The 19,814-nt window shown below is 36.4% G+C and overlaps 1 protein-coding gene across 2 annotated transcripts in view; it reads left to right on the top strand.

The window, feature by feature from the left end:
* The window catches only part of LOC150087225 (uncharacterized), a 320,470-nt gene that overhangs the window by 256,324 nt on the left and 44,332 nt on the right, over positions 1-19,814 (top strand). For both annotated transcript variants that reach the window (XM_090371087.1, XM_090371086.1), the window contains exons 17-20: positions 2,301-2,480; positions 11,175-11,312; positions 12,949-13,015; positions 13,203-13,294. In XM_090371087.1, coding sequence (XP_090227213.1) covers positions 2,301-2,480; positions 11,175-11,312; positions 12,949-13,015; positions 13,203-13,294 — 477 coding nt within the window. The remainder of the gene's footprint in view (positions 1-2,300; positions 2,481-11,174; positions 11,313-12,948; positions 13,016-13,202; positions 13,295-19,814) is intronic.

Raw genomic sequence — 19,814 nt, 5'->3', positions numbered from 1 at the left:
CTGTAATATGAAATAGAGCATGCTACAGACTTACTCTTACATGCCATTTCTCTGGAATGTATGACATGCATTATAACAGGACGAGTTGTATATGAAAATCTCCGATTTTCTTTGCAGGTCTTCAAAAACTATTACATATGTAATAGCTACAATTTTATTGATAGATTTTTATAGAGAGACTTATACTTCATAACTGGGTTGTCACTATTGCAACAACAGGGTACCTGGCCACCCACCGATGAGTAAGCCAACAAGCTTCAAAATGGTGCCATATGTGTGGTGGTATCCACTGAGAATAAGTAACATAGTCTTCTCCACTGTTGAAGCGTTAATTATTCAAAGCAGTGCAATACCTCGACAACTCTTTGTTAAGGTGATCAATATGAGATATAAATAAATGATGCACTCATACTTCCTGCGTGCACTCATACTTCCTGATGCACTCATACTTCCTGTAAGTGCAGTACCCATGCATAAACAAACTCTTTAAATTTTATAGATAATTAACTTTTGATTGAGGGCTGAAAAATGTTTATATATACTTATACAGTGTACTTCTTGAACTGCTCTGTATACTCTATTTCTAATTTGTTTATTTTTATCATTTGGTTGAACCCAAGAGCTTCTGCTCATATAGGTTAACTAGGCAGCTACCTAGAATGGCAAAAAACCTCAGCATATATCTGCTTTAGAAACTTTGTGGGAAGGGGCACAAGTTTCTGGAAAAACATTTAGAGCCACTTCTGATCGCACCTGTGCTGCGTGTTGCTTGTTATAAGGAAAAAATAATGTTTTATTTAATTATTATGCAGAATAGGTTGGCAGTATGGTTAAGGAAAGTAATCAGGGTAAGCTGCTGCAACAAGATCTAAACAAATTAGGCTGATGGGCTGAGAAATGGGGGTTGAAGTTTAACACTGATAAATGCAAGATACTACATATGGGTAGAGAAATCCTAGATTAATGTACAGTAGCGTAGCTACCCTTTTTTGGGCCCGGAGGCAAAGAACACGTTCGGGCCCCTACTTAATGAAAATTGCAAAAACAGGAGACAGCCAAAAATGCCAGGCCCCTAAAGGGCCCGGGCCCGGAGGCAATTGCCTTGCCTGCTTACATGGTAGCCATGCCACTGTTAATGTACCAACAGTACAGTGCTACACTTAAGGGTGGAAAATGAAAAATACCCAGGGGATAATTGTGCAGTCAGATACAAAGTTCTCTGAACAGTGCAAACAAGCTGCCAGGACAGCTCATGGAGTTTTGTCTGTGATATACAGGAACTTTGCTAGTAGGGACAAGGAAGTGATTATCCCATTGTATAGGGCTATGGTTAGGCCGCATCTTAAGTACTGCATACAGATATGGAGGCCTCATTTTAAGAAGGATTTAGATCTGCCGGAATGGGTGCAGAGAAGGGAAGTGAGATTGGTGAAGGGAATGAAAAGATGGTGTTACCAAGACAGACTTCAGTTCTGCAGATTGCGTTGTCTTGAGACTAGGCAACTGCTAGGTGATATGATCGAGGTTTTAAGGCTTTAATGGATTAAGCAAGCTCAGTGCTAATGGCATTCTTTGTCCTGCTCAGACAGTGTTTTGTTTCACACCCACAATGTATACTATGCAGAGGTGAGAGAACCCCTGATGCCATTTGACACTAAACACCCTCTTCTCTCTCTCTCTCTCTCTCTCTCAGGGTAACACAGAATTTTTTTTTTTTGACTGGTGCAGCAAAAGCCTTAGGCTTCCTTGCACCATAAGGCTAAACAATAATAACAAAATGGTGGGGACATAAATTCAAATTGAGGAAGGATGATTGCAGGATAAAGGTGAGGAGGTTTGCCTTTAGCCAGTGGGTGGTTGACCATTGGAACAAACTTTCATCTGGTGTTATGGAGGTGGGCAGTTTGAATAAATTCAAGGAAGAACTAGACAGATTATTGGAGGGGGAGGATGGACAAATGATGTGGGAGGAAATCTTTTTTTTTTTTTTTTTGGTTGGTACTTTATAAGCTTGCTTCCTTGCATCATATGCCACTAATAATAATAATATTAATAGGGATTTTTGGATCATGCTATCTGTTTCTATTCTTTTTTTCTCTCTTCCTAAAATTTTCATTTTTTTTATTCCAATTCATTTTACTCAAAAACAGAAAAAAACGTGATATTTGGGAAAAAAGGTATGTGATGAGAAGAATGGATGGTATTAGCTGAGACCAAAAACTATTGTAGGCTTGTATAATGTTTTTTACAACAGTTTTTTTTTTTGAAATGCACATTGATTGTTTGCTGTTATCTTGCAGACACTTCTTAGAATTTGGGACTGCTTTCTTCTGGAAGGACCAAAAGTTCTGTTTCGATTCTCACTGGCAATTTTCAAGCTTCAGGAGGAAGCCATACTGGCAAAGCATGACACGGTCTCCATCATGCGACAGTTAAAGGCAGCTGCAAAACTGTGCTTTGACCTGGAAGGGCTAGTAAAGGTGAGTGGAGAGTATTGGGCTAATTTAGCATAAGTTTCTGAGCAAATAGTTAATGACAATCATTACACATAGTATTGCTTGATTGGTAGTAACGTTGAAGAGAACAGTCGGTGGATTGTTGGCTGCTGTAAAGGGATAAGTAGTTTTGATATTTTTACCATATTCTTTGTTAATTAGCATACTATATTATGTTCTATAAAGATATTAAATAGGTTTAGTAGCATTCGTTAGCTTCTTTTTTTGAATTTAACTAGTGATATTTGGAAGTTACAACTCACCAGTGTTGGCGCCATTATTGTTGAACTAGCCACCATGTTATAGTTGTTGATAAGAAATAGCATAATATATATATATATCTCGAACTGATAGCGTAAGGTATAATGTAAAACTAGGTAGCATAATATGAAGCACTGTATTAGGAATCTGTTAGCTTAGTATAGTATTATAAATTAATCAAAAAATATTTATCTTATTAAATTTCATTGTTAATTAAATTGTATTTAAATGGAAATCATGAGCCACACTAAAGCTGTGAAACAACGTTCACAGACTAGCGAGAGTGCTGTGGCTCGGAGGAGAAATGAAGGAGGCGATTCTCCAACACATCACAGTCTCAAAAAATGTGAAAAATGTAAAATGTTTGCAGGCTTTCTAAAACAAGACATGATCTAGCCAAGAAGGATGTCTTTGTGTGTGCCTAGAGTGTCAAGAAATTAGGTGCCAACTCAGCATTCTGATGGGCATCTATGAGTGCTTGAGGTGTAAGGTAAATGCCCTCGAAGAAATTAATGAGGGCACCATCAAGCTCTCAGGAGCCCAACTCAATGGCAGAGCTCACTCCTGTGCATCAGGCAACATAGAGGCAATCTCCAAGGCAGAATGCACTGGTCCCATAGGAACTAGTTATTGTTTGTGACTCTATTTTCAGGGAGATGAGGAATATACTATGCAAGAAGGATAGGTGGAACAAGACCAGGGTATGTCTGCCAGGGCCAAAAGTTTATGATGTTGTAGAGCAGATATCATGTTTTAAGGGCACAAAAGATGATATTGTTGTACCTGTTGGAACTAATGACATTAATAAGAGTAAGAGATCTGCAGATTTACTCAACAAGTACAGGTCAACGTTCAAAAAAATTCGCTAGTTAGGGTTGAATGTGAAAGTGACTGCAATTCTGCCCAGACATGACAGGAGGGAGTATATGATGAGAGCCTTGTCAATCAGTTCGGCCCTGGAGAGATTGTGCAAGGCTCATGGAGTAGAATTTTTTTCAGTGTGGTCTGTGCTTGTTGACAGGAAAGACTGATTCTACAGGGATGGGGTACATTTAAATAGAAAGGGTGCAAGAATATTTGCTGATGCTATCAAGGCAGTGTTAGGTGGGTCAGAAAACTGCTAGCTTGGGGGGGGATACACAGACTAAAAGGTTAATAGTGGCCGCAGGCAGAGGCAAAAGTGATTCTTGCACTGCTTCTATTAGAATGAGCAGTGCAGAATTGTAATTTGAGGAGTACAATGTGTACAGAAAGGATAAAAGAACAGGAAGGGAGGAGGGGTTATGCTGCTGTTAGTTAAGAAACACATAAAATCTAAGGAAGTGTATCCAACTGCTGGGAGTCATAGTGGAACAAGTAAATACATGGGCCGTGTTAGGGTAACTAAGAGTAGAAACAGGTGCATGTATACCAATGCTAGGAGTATAGTTCATAAATTTGATGAGTTTGAAGTGATGGTCAAGACATCAAAGGTGGATATTGTTGGGATATCAGAGACGTGGTCACATAGATATAAGCAGTGCAGAATTGTAATTTGGGGGACTACAGTGTGTACAGAAAGGATAAACAGGACAAGAAGGGAGGAGGGGTTATGCTGAGGGGTCACTTACACACTAGCAAGACTTTTGTGGACTTATTAGGTGACTCTTTTCTACAGCAACATCTTCGAGAGGCAACCAGAGGGAGTAATACTCTTGATCTGATTATCAGCAGTGATTATTCATGCATTAAGAATTTGCAGATAAAGGAACCACTGGGTGATAGATCACAATGTACTGATGGATTTACTTAAAGATGTAACTACCATCAAATAAAGGGAAGAGCTTTTGCTTTTGTAAAGGTGACTACAGGGGTCTGAGACAGTTTTTAAATTCTATGCAGTGGGATAAACTGATGATGTTACCAACATTGAATTCTAAATGGGAAGCCTTCAGGGACTTAATCTTGGAGGCTATTAGGCTTTACATTCCAACTTAGAAATACTGTTCAAAGTTTAGGGATTTGTAGCAGGTGCAGTCTACTCTGACAGCAAAAGGCATCAAATGCCAACAAAGAAAGGGCATTATGGGAAACATTGTCCTTTATTGCAGGTGATCAAAAATGCATAATTCTTTTTGTAACTCTCTATACTGTTGAATTTATAATACTCCTAGTTAATAATCTATAATACTATAATATAATAAAATGTCTAAATGTATAACTTGAATGGATAGAGCAAGCTGATGGTATTCTTCTTCTTGCCTACTACTACACATATGAGGGGCATAAATTCAAATTCAGGAAAGATGGTTACAGGATAGATGTGCAGAAGTGGGTAGTTTTAATAAATTCAAGGAAAAACTAGAAAAATTAGGCTGGTCAACAAGTAAAATGTTATGAAAACGAAAATACCCAATCTTGACTAATTTCATGGTGCTGATCACCAAAATCACAGTACAATTTGTTGATTGCTTCTGGTCAAATTACAGTTGGGGTCTCGTATTAGCGAGTTACTCTAGATTTCAACTATGGCTCTCAGCAAAACGCATGGCAAAACTACAGTTTCACCATGCTCTGTATCATGTGATAAGTTGTTGTTGTCTCAGTTGCATCTTCAACTCTGTCAGTAAGCTTCGAATATGGCTAGATACTGGGTGATATGTTCTCAGTTAATGGTTGTTCTCTGTGAGATTCCTACATTTGCACAGTATTTGTGTTGAATAAGATTAATATGCCCTGTAATTGTGTGAATAGTCTAGATGGCAATCAGGATAAGAACTGGGCTCCACATGTATACTGCACTACCTGTTGATCAAACCCAACATTTTGCAGTGCACATAATATGGAGGGAGCCAACAAATCATGTCACAGACTGTTACTTCTGTATGGCGCCTCCTATTAAAAAAGGAATGACAATGAAGAAAAAGTAGACAGTGACATACACAGATATACCATCTGCAATTCATCCTGTGCCTAACAGTGAAGTACTCTCTATTCCTGAACCACCCGACCATTTTTCTCTACAGTCTAATGAACATCAAATATACATGAAGTAGTGCAGCAGCTGTCTATGTCAAGGGATACACCATTTTGTCCAAACCTCTATTTTTCTGAACAATCACAGAAAGTGAGCTTAATGACCTCATCAGGAATCTCAAACTGCCAAAGAATAAGGCAGAGCTTTTTGCCTCGAGGCTACAACAGTGGAATCTTCTAGATCATTCTGTGAAAGTGACAGCATTTTGTACTCAAAATAAAGACTGATAAATTCTGTCAAATAGAAGGTGAACTCACTCTTTGTAAGGATGTTAATGGTCTAATGGCAGCAATGAACTTGAGGCACGTTCCCGAAAAATGGTGAATATTTATAGATGCTTCTGAGGTTAGCCTTAAGGCTGTGTTATTACACAATGGAAATATACTGTCTTCAATACTTCTTGCCTATGCCACCCACAAAAAAGAAACATATGCAAACATAGAGAACATCCTCTTTGGTGTACACTATCAGAAGTATGAGTGGCAGATATGTGGTGATTTAAAGGTAATCGCCATTTTATTAGGACTATCTGCAAGGGGATAGATAGTCTTGCCAAGGATATGCACTATGAGAAGAGGAGTTAGCCGCAACGAAAATCATTAACACCTGGAATGAAAAATGTAGCATTTGAACCTCTGGTAGATCCAAATAAAGTTTTGCTTCCATCACTCCACATCAGGGCTGGCCACAAGCATGTTCCACTGGTTCAGTCGAACAGGGCCCTGCTCTCAAATGGTTTAAATAATAATATTATCCTCATCTTTTCTGCATTTCTATCAATGCACCTACCTTCGTCTTACCCATATTATCACCCCTCAAAGAGTGCTTGCACAAGTCGGCTTAAAAATTGCTAGAAGTAAGAGGGTATATTTCATTCTCAATGTGTATGTTTAATTTTATATCAAACAGAGGACGTTATTTAAAAATGTAATTTATATGTTATACTAACTTTCAATAATATCTGTATTGTTTTTAACTTCTGGAGGTATGGCAATAACAGACAGGGACCCACCAGTAACTCTTGAACAGGGCCTTGCAAATATGGGCCTGCCCTGCTACACATCAAACTCGGGCTCATGAAAAATTTGGAAGTGAACAGTCCTGCATTCACATGCTTGCAAAAAAAATTCCCAACAGTTAGTACAGATTAAGACAGGCATTTTCATTGGTCCACAAATAAGACAACTTTTCAAAGATGAATGTTTCAAATGTGTTCTCAGTGTTAGCAAGAAATCAGCATAGAAATCCTCAATGTTTCAACTGGTTTTCTAGAAAATGTTCGTCGGCAACTACAGGCAGCTTGTGGAAGATATCATTATTTCTTACGAAACACTGGGATGAAAGGTGTCATTGAAGATGCATTTCTTGCACTCACAAATGAGGTCTTGATGGAAGAACTCTCCATTTTTGTCAGTGATGAACATGATGAGCATTTTCATTGACATCACAGTGATGGAACAAAGATACAAAAGCAAATGGAGTGCCGTCATGTTAGCTGATTATTGTTGGATGGTGAAAAAGGATGCTTCCGAAGCTGAATACAAGCAAAAGGTGAAAAGCTTCCTTTTTTGATACATCTTACTGCCATATAAATAAAAAATACCTTGTATAAATATGAAAAACTAATTTTTTTGAAAACAAGAGCCAATCTGCCATTTTAAGCACTATTTCCATGTTTAGCACTCCAAAATCTGTAAAATAAACTTACTTTCATGTCCGTAACAAGATATAACCAAAAATTTATTGTTCAGTGAATGGTCAGGTGATGTGGGAAGTGGATTTTTTTTTTTTGGCTGATGCTTTATATGTTTGCTTTTTTGTATCATTTTGTCACTATATTAATACTCTAAGTGAATTTGATTCAGTCTTAATTGAACTATACTGATTTTCTGAGAAGTAATGAGATTTTGAAACAATGATTTTTTTCACTAGTTAGTTTTATTTTTTATATATTTATTTTTTATTATTATATATATGAGGGGGTATCAAAAAGTTTGTACCCTGACCTAGATAAAACATCAGTAGAAGATGCCGTTTTTAATATAAGTTGTCTACATATTCAATAACTAACATGTGAAATTTCATCCCTGTAGGTGATCGTACACCAGGGGTGGAGCCCGGAATCTGAGGAAGGATGCTAATTGACAAAGTGGAGTATCAAGCAGTGATCAAGTTCCTGCATTTGCAGGACAAGAAAGCTCAGGAAATTGATGAAGAAATGAAAGCAGGGTATGGGTAGAATTGTCTATCCTATGACACTGTAAGAAAGTGGAAACAGGAGTTCTAGTGCGGCCGTACAAGTGTCTTTAATGGAAGAGAAGGAAGATAGCCTTCATTCCCAAGAGAAGGAAGCCATCAACATCCACAGACAGTGAGACAGTTGCAAAGGTTGAACAGCTGGTGCTGAGTGACAGATGTGTATCAATTCATTTCATCACAAATGCAGTGGGAATTATTTATGGGTCTGCCCACAGCATTTTAAGTGACCGTATGCACATGTCTACAGTCTCTGCATGATGGGTTCCAAGATTGCTGACTCCTTTGCAGAAGCAATGTCGAATGCAATGTTTTCGCCAACTGTTGGATTTGTGTAATGCGCATGTTGAGAGCTTTTTTGATTGGTTGGTGACAAATGACAAATGCTGGGTGTACCAGTATTGATCCAGAGACTAGACATGTCAAGGCAGTGGAAGCATACCTCCTCCCAACTTCCCAAAAAGACAAAGGCCACTCCATCTGTGAAGAAGGTGATGTCCTTGTTTTGGGACATAAAAGGGTTAATCCTGACAGATTACCTACCTCGTTGTTCCACACTTATCGGTGAATACTACAGAAATCTTTTGAAAAAGTTACGCGATGCTTTGAAGGTGAAAAGGCATGAAATGTTAATCAAAGGTGTCCATCTTCTTCAATGCTGCCTCGCACTACTGCAGCACCCACCCTATTCTCCTGACCAGACTTCTTTCGAGAAATGAAGAAACCATTGTGTGGACACTGCTTTGATTCATCTCAGGAAGTCATCATTGAAGTGGAATCATGGTTTCAGACAAAGAGTGTGGACTTCTATGATCAATGCATTAAACAACTGATCCATAGATGGGAGAAATGTGTTACTATACATGGAGCGTACATAGAAAAGGATTAAAGTTCCTGTGATGCTTTGCCTTTCTAGGGCTGTTATTTCTAGGTAAGGGTACAAGCTTTTTGATACCCCGTGTGTGTGTGTGTGAAGTCATGTAAAAGAATATTAGTTTCTAATATTCTTTTACATGACTTCACACACACACACACACACACACACACACACACACACACACACACACACACACACACACACACACACACACACACACACACACACACAACTGATCCATTGATGGCATGGGCAACAACAATCTCACTCTCAGGTATGGGCAACCTGGGAGTGAGATTGCTGGCACTCACCAGTATTGTACTACATCCTGTGGATGCAGGATTTTAGGCATTGAGCACTGACAGTGAATTGTAGACCTGAACCTGGCTTGAGCTTAGGGACAGGCATTAGGCAGCAGCTGCCCAGGTGTTGGCTGCTCTGATGCAAAGAGGCCTGACACTAACAATAGAACACATACATCAATACTTTTTTCAGGCCTCTTTCACAGAGTTTCTGCACCATCACAGGTGAACAAGGTGGCATATGCCTAAGAGACACCCCAAATCAAGAACATCAAAAAAAAAAAAAAAAAAGATCTTGATGACCATCCAACCGTCCTTATCTAATAGTGCATTGCATGACTAGATCAGTCATAAGCTTATGCAGTTATTCGTGTACTTAGATAAATTACTGTACTTAGATAATCTGCAGAAGACTATAATGATGGCATATGCGTATTCTCTCCTAAAATCACCAGTCTTGTACATTCAAAAATGCTTCATTTATGCACAACTGGTACATTCAAAAATACATTCAGGAATGCTTATCCCAACTTACGTTCTCGTCGCATATTGATTTACTTGAAAAGAGGATGAACTAGCTACATTGGACATCCAAACACCTTTTGCACTTGAGACAAGCTGCAAGAACTGCACGATACATAAGAACAACAACATATTCAGCTGTAATTGTGGGTGTTAGCCACCCATACCCACATTATGTATTCCCATGCACGTGTGCGTTAACGTATATTCTTGGATGCGTACAGATGTTCATTTACCTACATGCATGCGCATTTAGGTATGCATGTGTACATTTGCTTTTAGGTATGCATGTGTGCATTTACATATGCACTTGTAGGTGTGTGTGTGCATGTGTATTTATGTATGGTCGTGCATTTAGTGCGCATATATGCATTTATGTATGCGTGTATATATATAATGTACGTGCATACATATTATGTATGTGCATTTATCTATTTATATATGTATTTTATTTATTTATTAAATCTGTTTATTATTTTAGCAAGTGTTTGCTTTCACCCCTTTTACACAGCCAACCAGCTAGAAGAGTGTACAAAAATGCAAGAATAGCAATTATTTACAATATTTACACAAGTGCATATATTTACAATATTAATTACAAAATGCAACTATTGACAAAATTAAAGGGGGAAATTATTTACAGTCTCATTCCAAAGTAGATGTTCAACAGTGATTTCATGTTGGTCATTCCATCTTTATCCGATTCAGAATTATGTTTGTCGATTTGAATGAAATCAGTAAACCTTTCACAAACGTTACCTTCTCAATTTGTCTCTCAGAACAAATGTTACTTGAACTGAGTAACATCAGGAGTTGAATCCACAGTTATAGAAAATTCATAGCATTCTTTTAGAATGCCATGTATTTTCTCTAACTGTGGATTGCATTCTTTTTCTTTAATTTCAAAATTTTTGGTTAGGGGGGCATATGGTCCTGTGTGGTGAAATACACATCTGGTGAGTATGGGCTTGGCACACCCAGGGTCCTAAGCTGGATATCATCATTCTTCTCTTTCTTGGTGATTCCCTTCTATTTCTCTCTCTCTCTCTCTCTCTCTGTCTGTCTGGGGTAACTGAAATTTTTTTTTTTTGGCTGGTGCAGCAAAAGCCTCAGGCTTCCTTGCACCATAAGGCTAATTATAATAATAATAATAATAATAATAATAATAATAATAATATATAAATAAAAATGCATTCTGTCTATCAGATGTAATGACTAGTAGTTCAGCTGCTTTATTTACCGACAACACTGTTATTTTATTCCCATTTGTTCAGTATAATATGGTAATCATTATTTTGTGTTCTAAATAGAATAAAAGGAAACATACTAATGCAATTTTTGACAGTTATTTCTTATTGGAGTAAGAAATTTAATAAATTTGCTGTCCTGTATGTAATAATTTTATAAGTTTTCAGTTTGCTCTTCACTTCTTTCTATATCAACAGGTGGCCTTTGAAGATTTTGAACCATTTCCCAGGAGACAAGAAATTGCTTCAAAAGAAGCATGTTATTACAAGGTTCTACAGGAAAAAGCAAAGAAAAAAGAAAGGGAGAAACAAGCCATCAGAGAGAGGGAAAGAATGGTGAGCCACTTATTTCTGAACATTTATAATGGTGGGATAATTATGTTAAGGGAATGGAGTAGGAGGGATAGTTCTGAGTCAGCTTTGCTAACCCACGTTATTCTATAGTTCTTTCTTCCTCAGCCAGAATCAAACATAAGAGGAGCCTTATCAATTACAGATACCTATTTGGCAGCTTGGAGCTCATTATGTTTTTCCATTCACTAAATAATTTTTTTTTGTTCGCAATAACAAAACTATTAAAATGCACCCATTTTAGCACCCTGCACACTTGCATCTCTGACCATTGTTTTATGCATATAAATAGAGCAGATAACAGTTCTATATGTTTATGTTAAGACTAGGAATGTTACTCTTTCAAGTTTATCTGTTTCTGGGAAACTTAAACTATTAGCTTTATCATTATTTTTCACCATTCCCGTGTTTGCATAAAGTCACATAACATATTTTTGCTAATAGAGAAAAACTTTCTTTACTAGAAAATCATGGAACTAAAACCTCTGTTACATTGACAATAATTACCAATTAATGAGAGTTAACTTACTGCATATTCCATCCATCTCCTTCTCAGACAATGTACATAAGGGGGCATGAATTTAAATTGAGATACAAAGGTTGCACGGTTTGTTGAAATTTTCTTTTAGCTGGAGTGTGGTTGATTTTTGGAATAAACTTCTATCTGATGTTGTGGAATGGGTGGTTTGAATAAATTTAAAGAAGGATTAGACAAATTATTAGATATGCACAGATGAGATGATATAGGTTTTTTTTTTTTTTTAGCTAATGCTGTATAAGATTCTTTCTTTGCATCGTCTAGACCACACATCAGCTGATGAGAAGTGAGTAAGCTTCAAAAGCTGCCCTGGAATTGCTTCAGATTTTTAAATGTATAATGGATTCACCTATTCTGGTGATGCTGTATAGTTTAAAACGATATTAGCAAAATGGACAAAACCAATAATAATGGTATTTGTACCTAATCTTCTGATGGGTGCACAAATTTCCTTCTAACTGACAGATGCAGCTTGGGATGAGTCTGCCATTCTATAACCTTAAAATCAGTATAAAAAAATTAAAAATTGTGCACTGTTTGATGCCATTCTTTATTTTTCAATCTGTTATTAATACAATTGCAAAAAAAAAAATCCATTCTTTATATTATTATTATTAATAAAATCCCTTTTTCCACACTTTATGCTTTTTTTTTTTTTTTTGCATGGTGGATTATTCATCACAGCATGCAGTGAATGGTGGAATTAATGATGCAGACTGTTTGGAAACATTGAGAAATTAATAACTTGGCATTGATGTCACTCTTATAAATTTTGTTTAAATTAGGAAAAATCACTCTGGCATACTTTTAATTCCAGGGTGCTCCTGTCAGAGGGTTAAGTTGGACATAAGCCCAGGCCTTACTGCTGAGTACTCTGCACTCAGTCTTTGGTATAAACAGAAAGTCTCCATTATCAAAACTAATTGAAGTTATTACATACAAATTTTGACCTAGTATTAGCCCCAATTGTGAAAATTTACTGAATTATTAATGACTATCATAAATATTAAGAGAAATAAATAATGGTAACAATTGAATCCATTAAATTGTATTTAGTCTTATGACTATAAAATTATTTTCCAGATGGCTCAAGTGGAATTAGAAGGTCCTCATAATCTGATAATTGAGTGTGCTGCAGTATTTGGTAGAGGTAAGTGTATTAGAGTAAATCTGCATCGTTGTTACAAAAGTTTTGAAGTACACTGCTCATTTGTCCTTTATTTTATGGTATGCATAATGATTCCTTTGAAATTAGAAAACTCAACTTGTTTTCAAGGTTTAATTTTGAATGGAACTACTGGATTCATACAAGGTTGTTTTTATTTTGTTATATACAGATAAGATGTGGCTTTGCCATGGTTACAAACATGGTTCCAGGGTGTCCTTGGTAAACTGTGTAGAAAACATCATGTACAGGCTGAATGTTGAGGTAAATATCTGACCTCAGTCCCATAATACTATTGAAAAAATTTATTACAAATTGTAGTTTTAGTTGATGCTTAGATTAGACTGGTTTGTTGAACTGATGTAAAATACAGGCAGTTCCCACTTTACAAGTTTTCGCTTTACGAGTTCCCAGGTTTAAGAGGTTTTTTTTTTTTTCAAGTATCAACAAAATCGAAAATATGAATTTTAATTGCAAAAAATGAATGTTAAACATTTGTAAATGCCACATTTAAAACCACGCGCATAGCTATACAATACAATATACCCCACTTTACGATATTAATTCGTTCCAGAGACACCATCATTGTATCGTGAAAATATCGTAACGTAAACCCAATAATACATTGTTTTTTTTTTTGGTAATTCGTTCCAAGACCTCGAAAGTTTTTTTTTTTTTTTTTTTTATGTGAACCCCAAACACTAGAGGTATTAGAACCTATAGTACTTAGTACCGTGCTTGGGTTGGAGGTGGAGAAGACGAAAGAAGATATTTGTTGACATTGGACTTGAACTTTTCTCAGTTGAAATTTTCTCTATGTAACTAAGCTATTTATCTCTCTAAAAGGTCATTTTATAATGCAAATTGTATTACCAATTCAAATCATTAAAATGCACTACGCTTTCATTTCATAATTATTGTGTGTTATTTGGTTTTTAGGAGCATTAGCAACTAAGGCCATATTGCTCTGGGGATATGTGGTGGTTATTCCCTGACCTTTCCCCATCCTCCATATTTGGTGGTCACGGGCTCAAACCCTGGTCTAATCAAGAAGCATGTACTATGCACTGCTGCTCCTGCCCACCTGGCTACAGAGGCTTCATAATTATGTTCTATCATAAGAATCAATTTTGAATGCGTTTGTGATATTTTTCTAAAGCACATTTCTGGAAGTCATGACCATAAAATAATAAAAACAATTTGCACTTTCCATTTTATTGGGCTTTTCTGTTAGTGCAAGCAATTATAAACATGTAGTAAACTCCATGCTGTTGCATTTGTGAAAATACCGATAGCTGGAATTGTGTGGTTTTTTTTTTTTTATGTTATTATGGTGAAATATGTTTCCCCCTCACTGCAATCTTCAATCATATAAAAACAAATTTTCTGCATCTTCTCTTCATTCCTTTTTTTTTTTTTTTTTTAAAGCTTGGTAAACTTGTTACTCTGCACGTATTGTGTTAGTTGCAGTTTGTGCATGCCGTTAAAAAATGCTTATGCATGCTATCGTGAAATTTATAAAGAAAAGAGAACATTATCTTGGAAACAAACGCCTCTTGAAGCATTTCTGAAAAAAAGACTCTGGTGCAACAAACCAACGAGTGCCAAGCCAATAATGAGTGATCAACAAGTGTGCATTTAGTTGATGATGATGAAGATTAAACATTCTTTAACATTTGTAAGTCATAACTAATTTCTTTATTATTATAATTTGCTTGATTTTACAGGCTGTGCTTTTATTTCTTTGGATAAATCAATCAAATTATGTTTAAACATTAACTAATTAGCTAGCTAATCTCATTGTTGAGAACCTAACTCCTGTTTTTAACATTATGTCTATGGGGAATGAATTCTCACTTTACGAGTGCGCACTAGGGACGAATTAACTTGTAAAGTCGGGAACTAGATTACAATTTTTTAAATTCAGCAGGTATTCTGAATGGACTGCATCCTTCATAGACGATTTAGTTTGCAATCTGTTTGACCCAGGGGGCGCTTTCGTAGTCAGGTGGGAAGGAGCAGCAGTGCGTAGCACATGCTTCTTGATTAGACCGGGGTTCGAGCCCGTCACCACCAAATACAGAGGATGCGGAAAGGTCAGGGAATGACCACCGCATATCCCAGAGCAATATGGTCTTAGTTGCTAATGCTCCTAAAAAAAAAAAAATTTGACCCAGAACTTTATTTTCACTGACACAATACTGTTTTAATCAGTTGTTGATGATTAAACAATTGTTTTAATATTTGGTTGAAATGCATAAGTATTTCACCCATAGTTGAATACTACTTTGGGGGTGGGGAGTGGATCAGAATAGCCTATGCTATAAAGAAATTAGCTAAATAACTAAAACTGTATATTTACTCAAAATACTTTCCCAAAGACTAATACGTTTGTTACATTTCTCCTCCACCTTTTTCAGGCCAGTTAAAAAAAATTCTGAATCTTATCCTGCAATCCAGCCTTCTTGTTGCAATGATATCATTAACCATTTGAAATTTGTTCCCTTTCAAACATTTTTCCAAGTAAGTATTTAAACCTTTCATTAGAAAGGAGGGGGGGGTAGGGTGAATTCAAGTTTAACCCAATCTTCGAATGTAGAGTTGATCCAGCAGTTGAAATCTTTGGTATTAATCAGATGCATCATCTCAAATAGCCACTCATATTCCTGATACAAGCACAACTTCTGAAATCTAGCAACATGGAAATTGCTAGTTTTTGGATTTTTCCAGTTTTGGTATAATGTTCTTGTTTATACTCTGACACAAACCAGTTTAGAGGAGGTTAATTATTTTGACAATGAATACAATCATTAACCATATTTAGTAGTTGTGTGGGCTTGAACCACAATCCGCTCAAAGCATATGTACTTCTGTACCCTCATGCCTGACCACTTGGCTATGTCAGTAATAAATATAGCCAAACATGAAATGATAAAATTCAAGAATGGATGAAGGGAGAACACATCGTTAGCCCCGCTGTCTGGTTTTTGATAATATTTCTATGTGATTAACTTATTTTTATTATTTTAATTATTTCATTCTTTTATCCCTTAGACTGTTAATGAAAATTTGGAAATGAGAAACTTGGCACCATGAAGTTACTGAAGTGATGGAAAACAAAATCACTTTTTTTAATATTTCATTTAAAAAAAAATAAAATAACAAGGATAAAAAAATAAAGAGAAACAAAATAATGGACAGGATTTTTTTATGCTTTTTTTTTCTAGGAATAGAAGTGAAGGCTTTTAGATTCCCCTCTCTTCCTTGCATGATTGACACCAGTCACCACTTGCTTTGGCAGCTGCAGTAAAGTTTTTCACTACTATCGGAACATCTTCAATTGCCTTGAAATCCACAAAAACAACAGTCACTTCATTAAAGAAACAAATGTTTTATTCAGAATGCGGGGTCTGGATAATAATCTTTTGGCATGTAATGCAGGTCAATTTATCTGGCAAAGTTGAGTTAGGAGACAAGACACATTTCAGAGTTTTTCATGTTTTCTGAATGATGCACGTGCCTGTACTGTATAGTTGATAAATTGTGTTCTCAAACATTGGATGAGAGTGGAAATTACAAACAAAATTTTCCATGGCTGTGTTCAGATACCTTTTAATACAAATACATACATGCCTGTTTTACTTTCAAAAATACTAAACTGGAATACAGTACATAATTAGAAAGGCAATAGTAACAAATACTGTCTTAATAAACACCTGGGAAAAGCTATCCAGCAAATTTTTTTCTGCAGGATTTTTATTTCCAGGGCAACACAAATAATACAGCCCAGAGATGAGAACTGCCCTCATTTTAAAAAGCAGGAAGGATTAAACTACTATAAATATATAAAAATTCATATATGAATAAAGATTAATATTTCCATGCATTTATTTTCACGGAATTGTAACTCTAACTTGTGCTGCCAGTAGTCAGAAATTCAAAAATATGAATCAAAACACTGCCCTCCCTTGTTAGTAAAAAATGTCCCTCCCTCGTTAATAAAAACTTGTTACCAACAGTTACTCACTGTCAGCAACAATTTTTAAAGACTAAAGATGAGTGCAGATCACGTCACGAACATAACATAGGATGATAGATGATGAACTGATTGTAGAACAACACTTATGGCAGATTTTACCCAGGTGCTTTTATGTACAGCAAAGGTATGGCTATATTTGTACACAGTTTTTCAAAAAAAAAAATTGTAAATAAATAAATTTGGCCAACTGTGGACTTCATTTGACATTCAACAGGCTTTGTATCATAACTAAGACGATAGTGTTACTTACAGCAATTGAAAGTTCTCGTCATCAAAAATAAATGCACAAATACCAATGGAGTGTTAGAAAGCATTAAGTTAAATTTTTTTTTTTTTTTTTTTACTTTAATAAGTGCCATTTTATTGTCAGTGATTCAGACTTTTTACAGCATATGATAGTTTGTTGGTGATTCAGTCTGTTTACAGCAATGGAAAAAAAAAGGCTATGTTCCACTTTTCGGCAGGGGTCTGGAACATAACCTGCCATATGAGTGGGGCCCTACTGTATGTGCTTTTTGTTTCCAATTTTATCCGTTTATTTTATTTATACAGGCTATTTATCTGAAATGCTACATCACTGTGTGAGCAATTCCAACAGTTTTGATTATAGCCCACATATTTGAAGTCTTTACTCATATGGATGCCCTGTTTTCAATCATACCAGGTGCACTGCCAATCTTTGGACCATTTCAAGATCACAATCCACTCAAAGCATGAGTGGATTGCCACCTGTATGCACTGTATGGAAAACTTCATGTCCATCCATATTGTAACCCCAAATGCTTTTAGGGGTTACAGTATGGATTCTTCCTCTACTGTTTTTAATTTAAGTACTTGGTGGGGTACCAAGCGCTTAAATTATTTTGGGGTTGCCATTCCCCAAGTGTAAGACCTTGCATTTTGCTGCATTAAAATATAGCTGCCACATCTCTAACTATTATCTAAGTCTTCGTGAAGAAACACTGCTTGTCACTGATCATTAACTACTCTCCCAATCTTAACATAATGTGCTGTATCCCTGTTGATGTCATTTAAGAAAATCAGAAACAGTGGTCCCATTACCAATCTTTTGGTGATCCTACTTCTTAAGTTAGTCCATTAAGGAGAGTAATCATTAATTGCAACCCCTATCCCTCTGTCCTGCAGCTACCCTGCAATCCCTTTAAGGATCTTCCTGCTGATCCAAACATGTTTTGCCATATACAGCAACTCCCATGTGGTAAAGAGATCAAATGTTTTGTTAAAATCCATATAAGCAATGCTGAAATTATTTCCTACATCCAGCTCATGAGCAGCGTTGTCAAAATAGCTGACCATGTTGTTTAAATATGATTTTCCCTTTACAAAACCCTGCTGCATTTCCTTCAGAATTCCATTTCTATCCAAATGACCTTGTATTGCAATGTTGATTATTGCTTCCATGGTTTCCCTACCACTGAATTCAGAGTGATCTGTAGTTTAACAACTTTTCTCTTAGAATCTCCTGTATATTGGTAATATGCTGGTTCTTCTCAAGTCGAAAGGAATTTCTCCTGAGTCCAGTAATGTCTGCAAAATTAATCTTAATGGTTCAAGTATTCTCTTGCTGTCTCCCTTAAAATTTATTAAGCATGTGCCAGCAACCACAGTAGCCTTACTCACCTTTAGATTCGAAAATATTTGTAATAAACAATCATCTGTAATTTCAATATTGTTAATTTCATGCTTTCCTAACTGTGAAAGGCCTTTCTCCTGTAAATACCAATATTAAGTACCTGTTCGTTCAGTTCATTCACAATATCAGTTATGGGTTATTTAAGATTTTCATGTTATGAAGGAGTCTAATCTGATTCCTTCTTTTCTCCTTTGCATTTGAAAATATTAGCATGTGAAAAACTCCTTATTCCTGTTTTCTTAGCCAGAGATTTCTCATAATCTGCCTTTTCCAGCCTAACCATTTCTAAGATTCTTTACAGTTCAGCTTGTAAAGACTTCAGAACTTTTCATCACTCTGTATCTTTCCCATGTCATCTTTTTCTGCTCTGTTAAATTGGTTAGTTCGTTATTCATCCATCTTAGCATCCTCCTCATGCTATATTTTCTTAATGGTATATTTATGCTTCTGTGACTATTGCCTTAAAGGTGGTAGTAGTAGCAGTAATGGCAAATGATGCAAGAAAGCAAGCTTATATAGCATCAGCAAAAAAAAAAAAAAAAAAACCCTACAGTTCACCCATCCACACTCTCCAAGAATTTGTCTAGCTCTTCCTTTAATTTATTCAACCCATCCACTTCCACAACAACAGATGGAAGCCTCTTCCAAAATTTAACCACCTGCTGGCTGAAGGCAAACTTCTGCACATCTATCCTGCAACCAATCTTCCTCAACTCAAATTTATGCCCCATTGTGTGTGTAGTCTCAGCAAGGAAAGTGGAAGAATGACATTAATATTCAGCTTACTCAATCCATTCAAGGCTTTAAACACTTCAATCGGATCTCTCCGCAGGTGCCTAGTCTTGAGACACTGCAATTTGCAAAAGCACCCTTTTGTTCCCTTCACCAGTCTGGTTGCCCTTCTCTGCACCTGTTCCAGCAGATCTACATCCTTCCTAAAGTGAGGGCCTCCAGACTTGTATACAGTACTCAAGATGTGGCCTAACCATGGCCTTATACAAATGGATGATCACCTGCTTATCCCTACTAGCAGAGTTTCTGTATATCATTGACAAAACCACATGAGCTGTCCTGGAAGCATGATGTCTTGG

The sequence above is a fragment of the Mastigoproctus giganteus genome, chromosome 4 (genome assembly GCF_048544385.1).
Source record: "Mastigoproctus giganteus isolate SK-2022 chromosome 4, ASM4854438v1, whole genome shotgun sequence".
NCBI lineage: Eukaryota > Metazoa > Arthropoda > Arachnida > Uropygi > Thelyphonidae > Mastigoproctus > Mastigoproctus giganteus.
The sequence above is the reverse complement of the archived record's forward strand: the minus strand, read 5'-3'. Positions and strand labels throughout refer to the sequence as shown.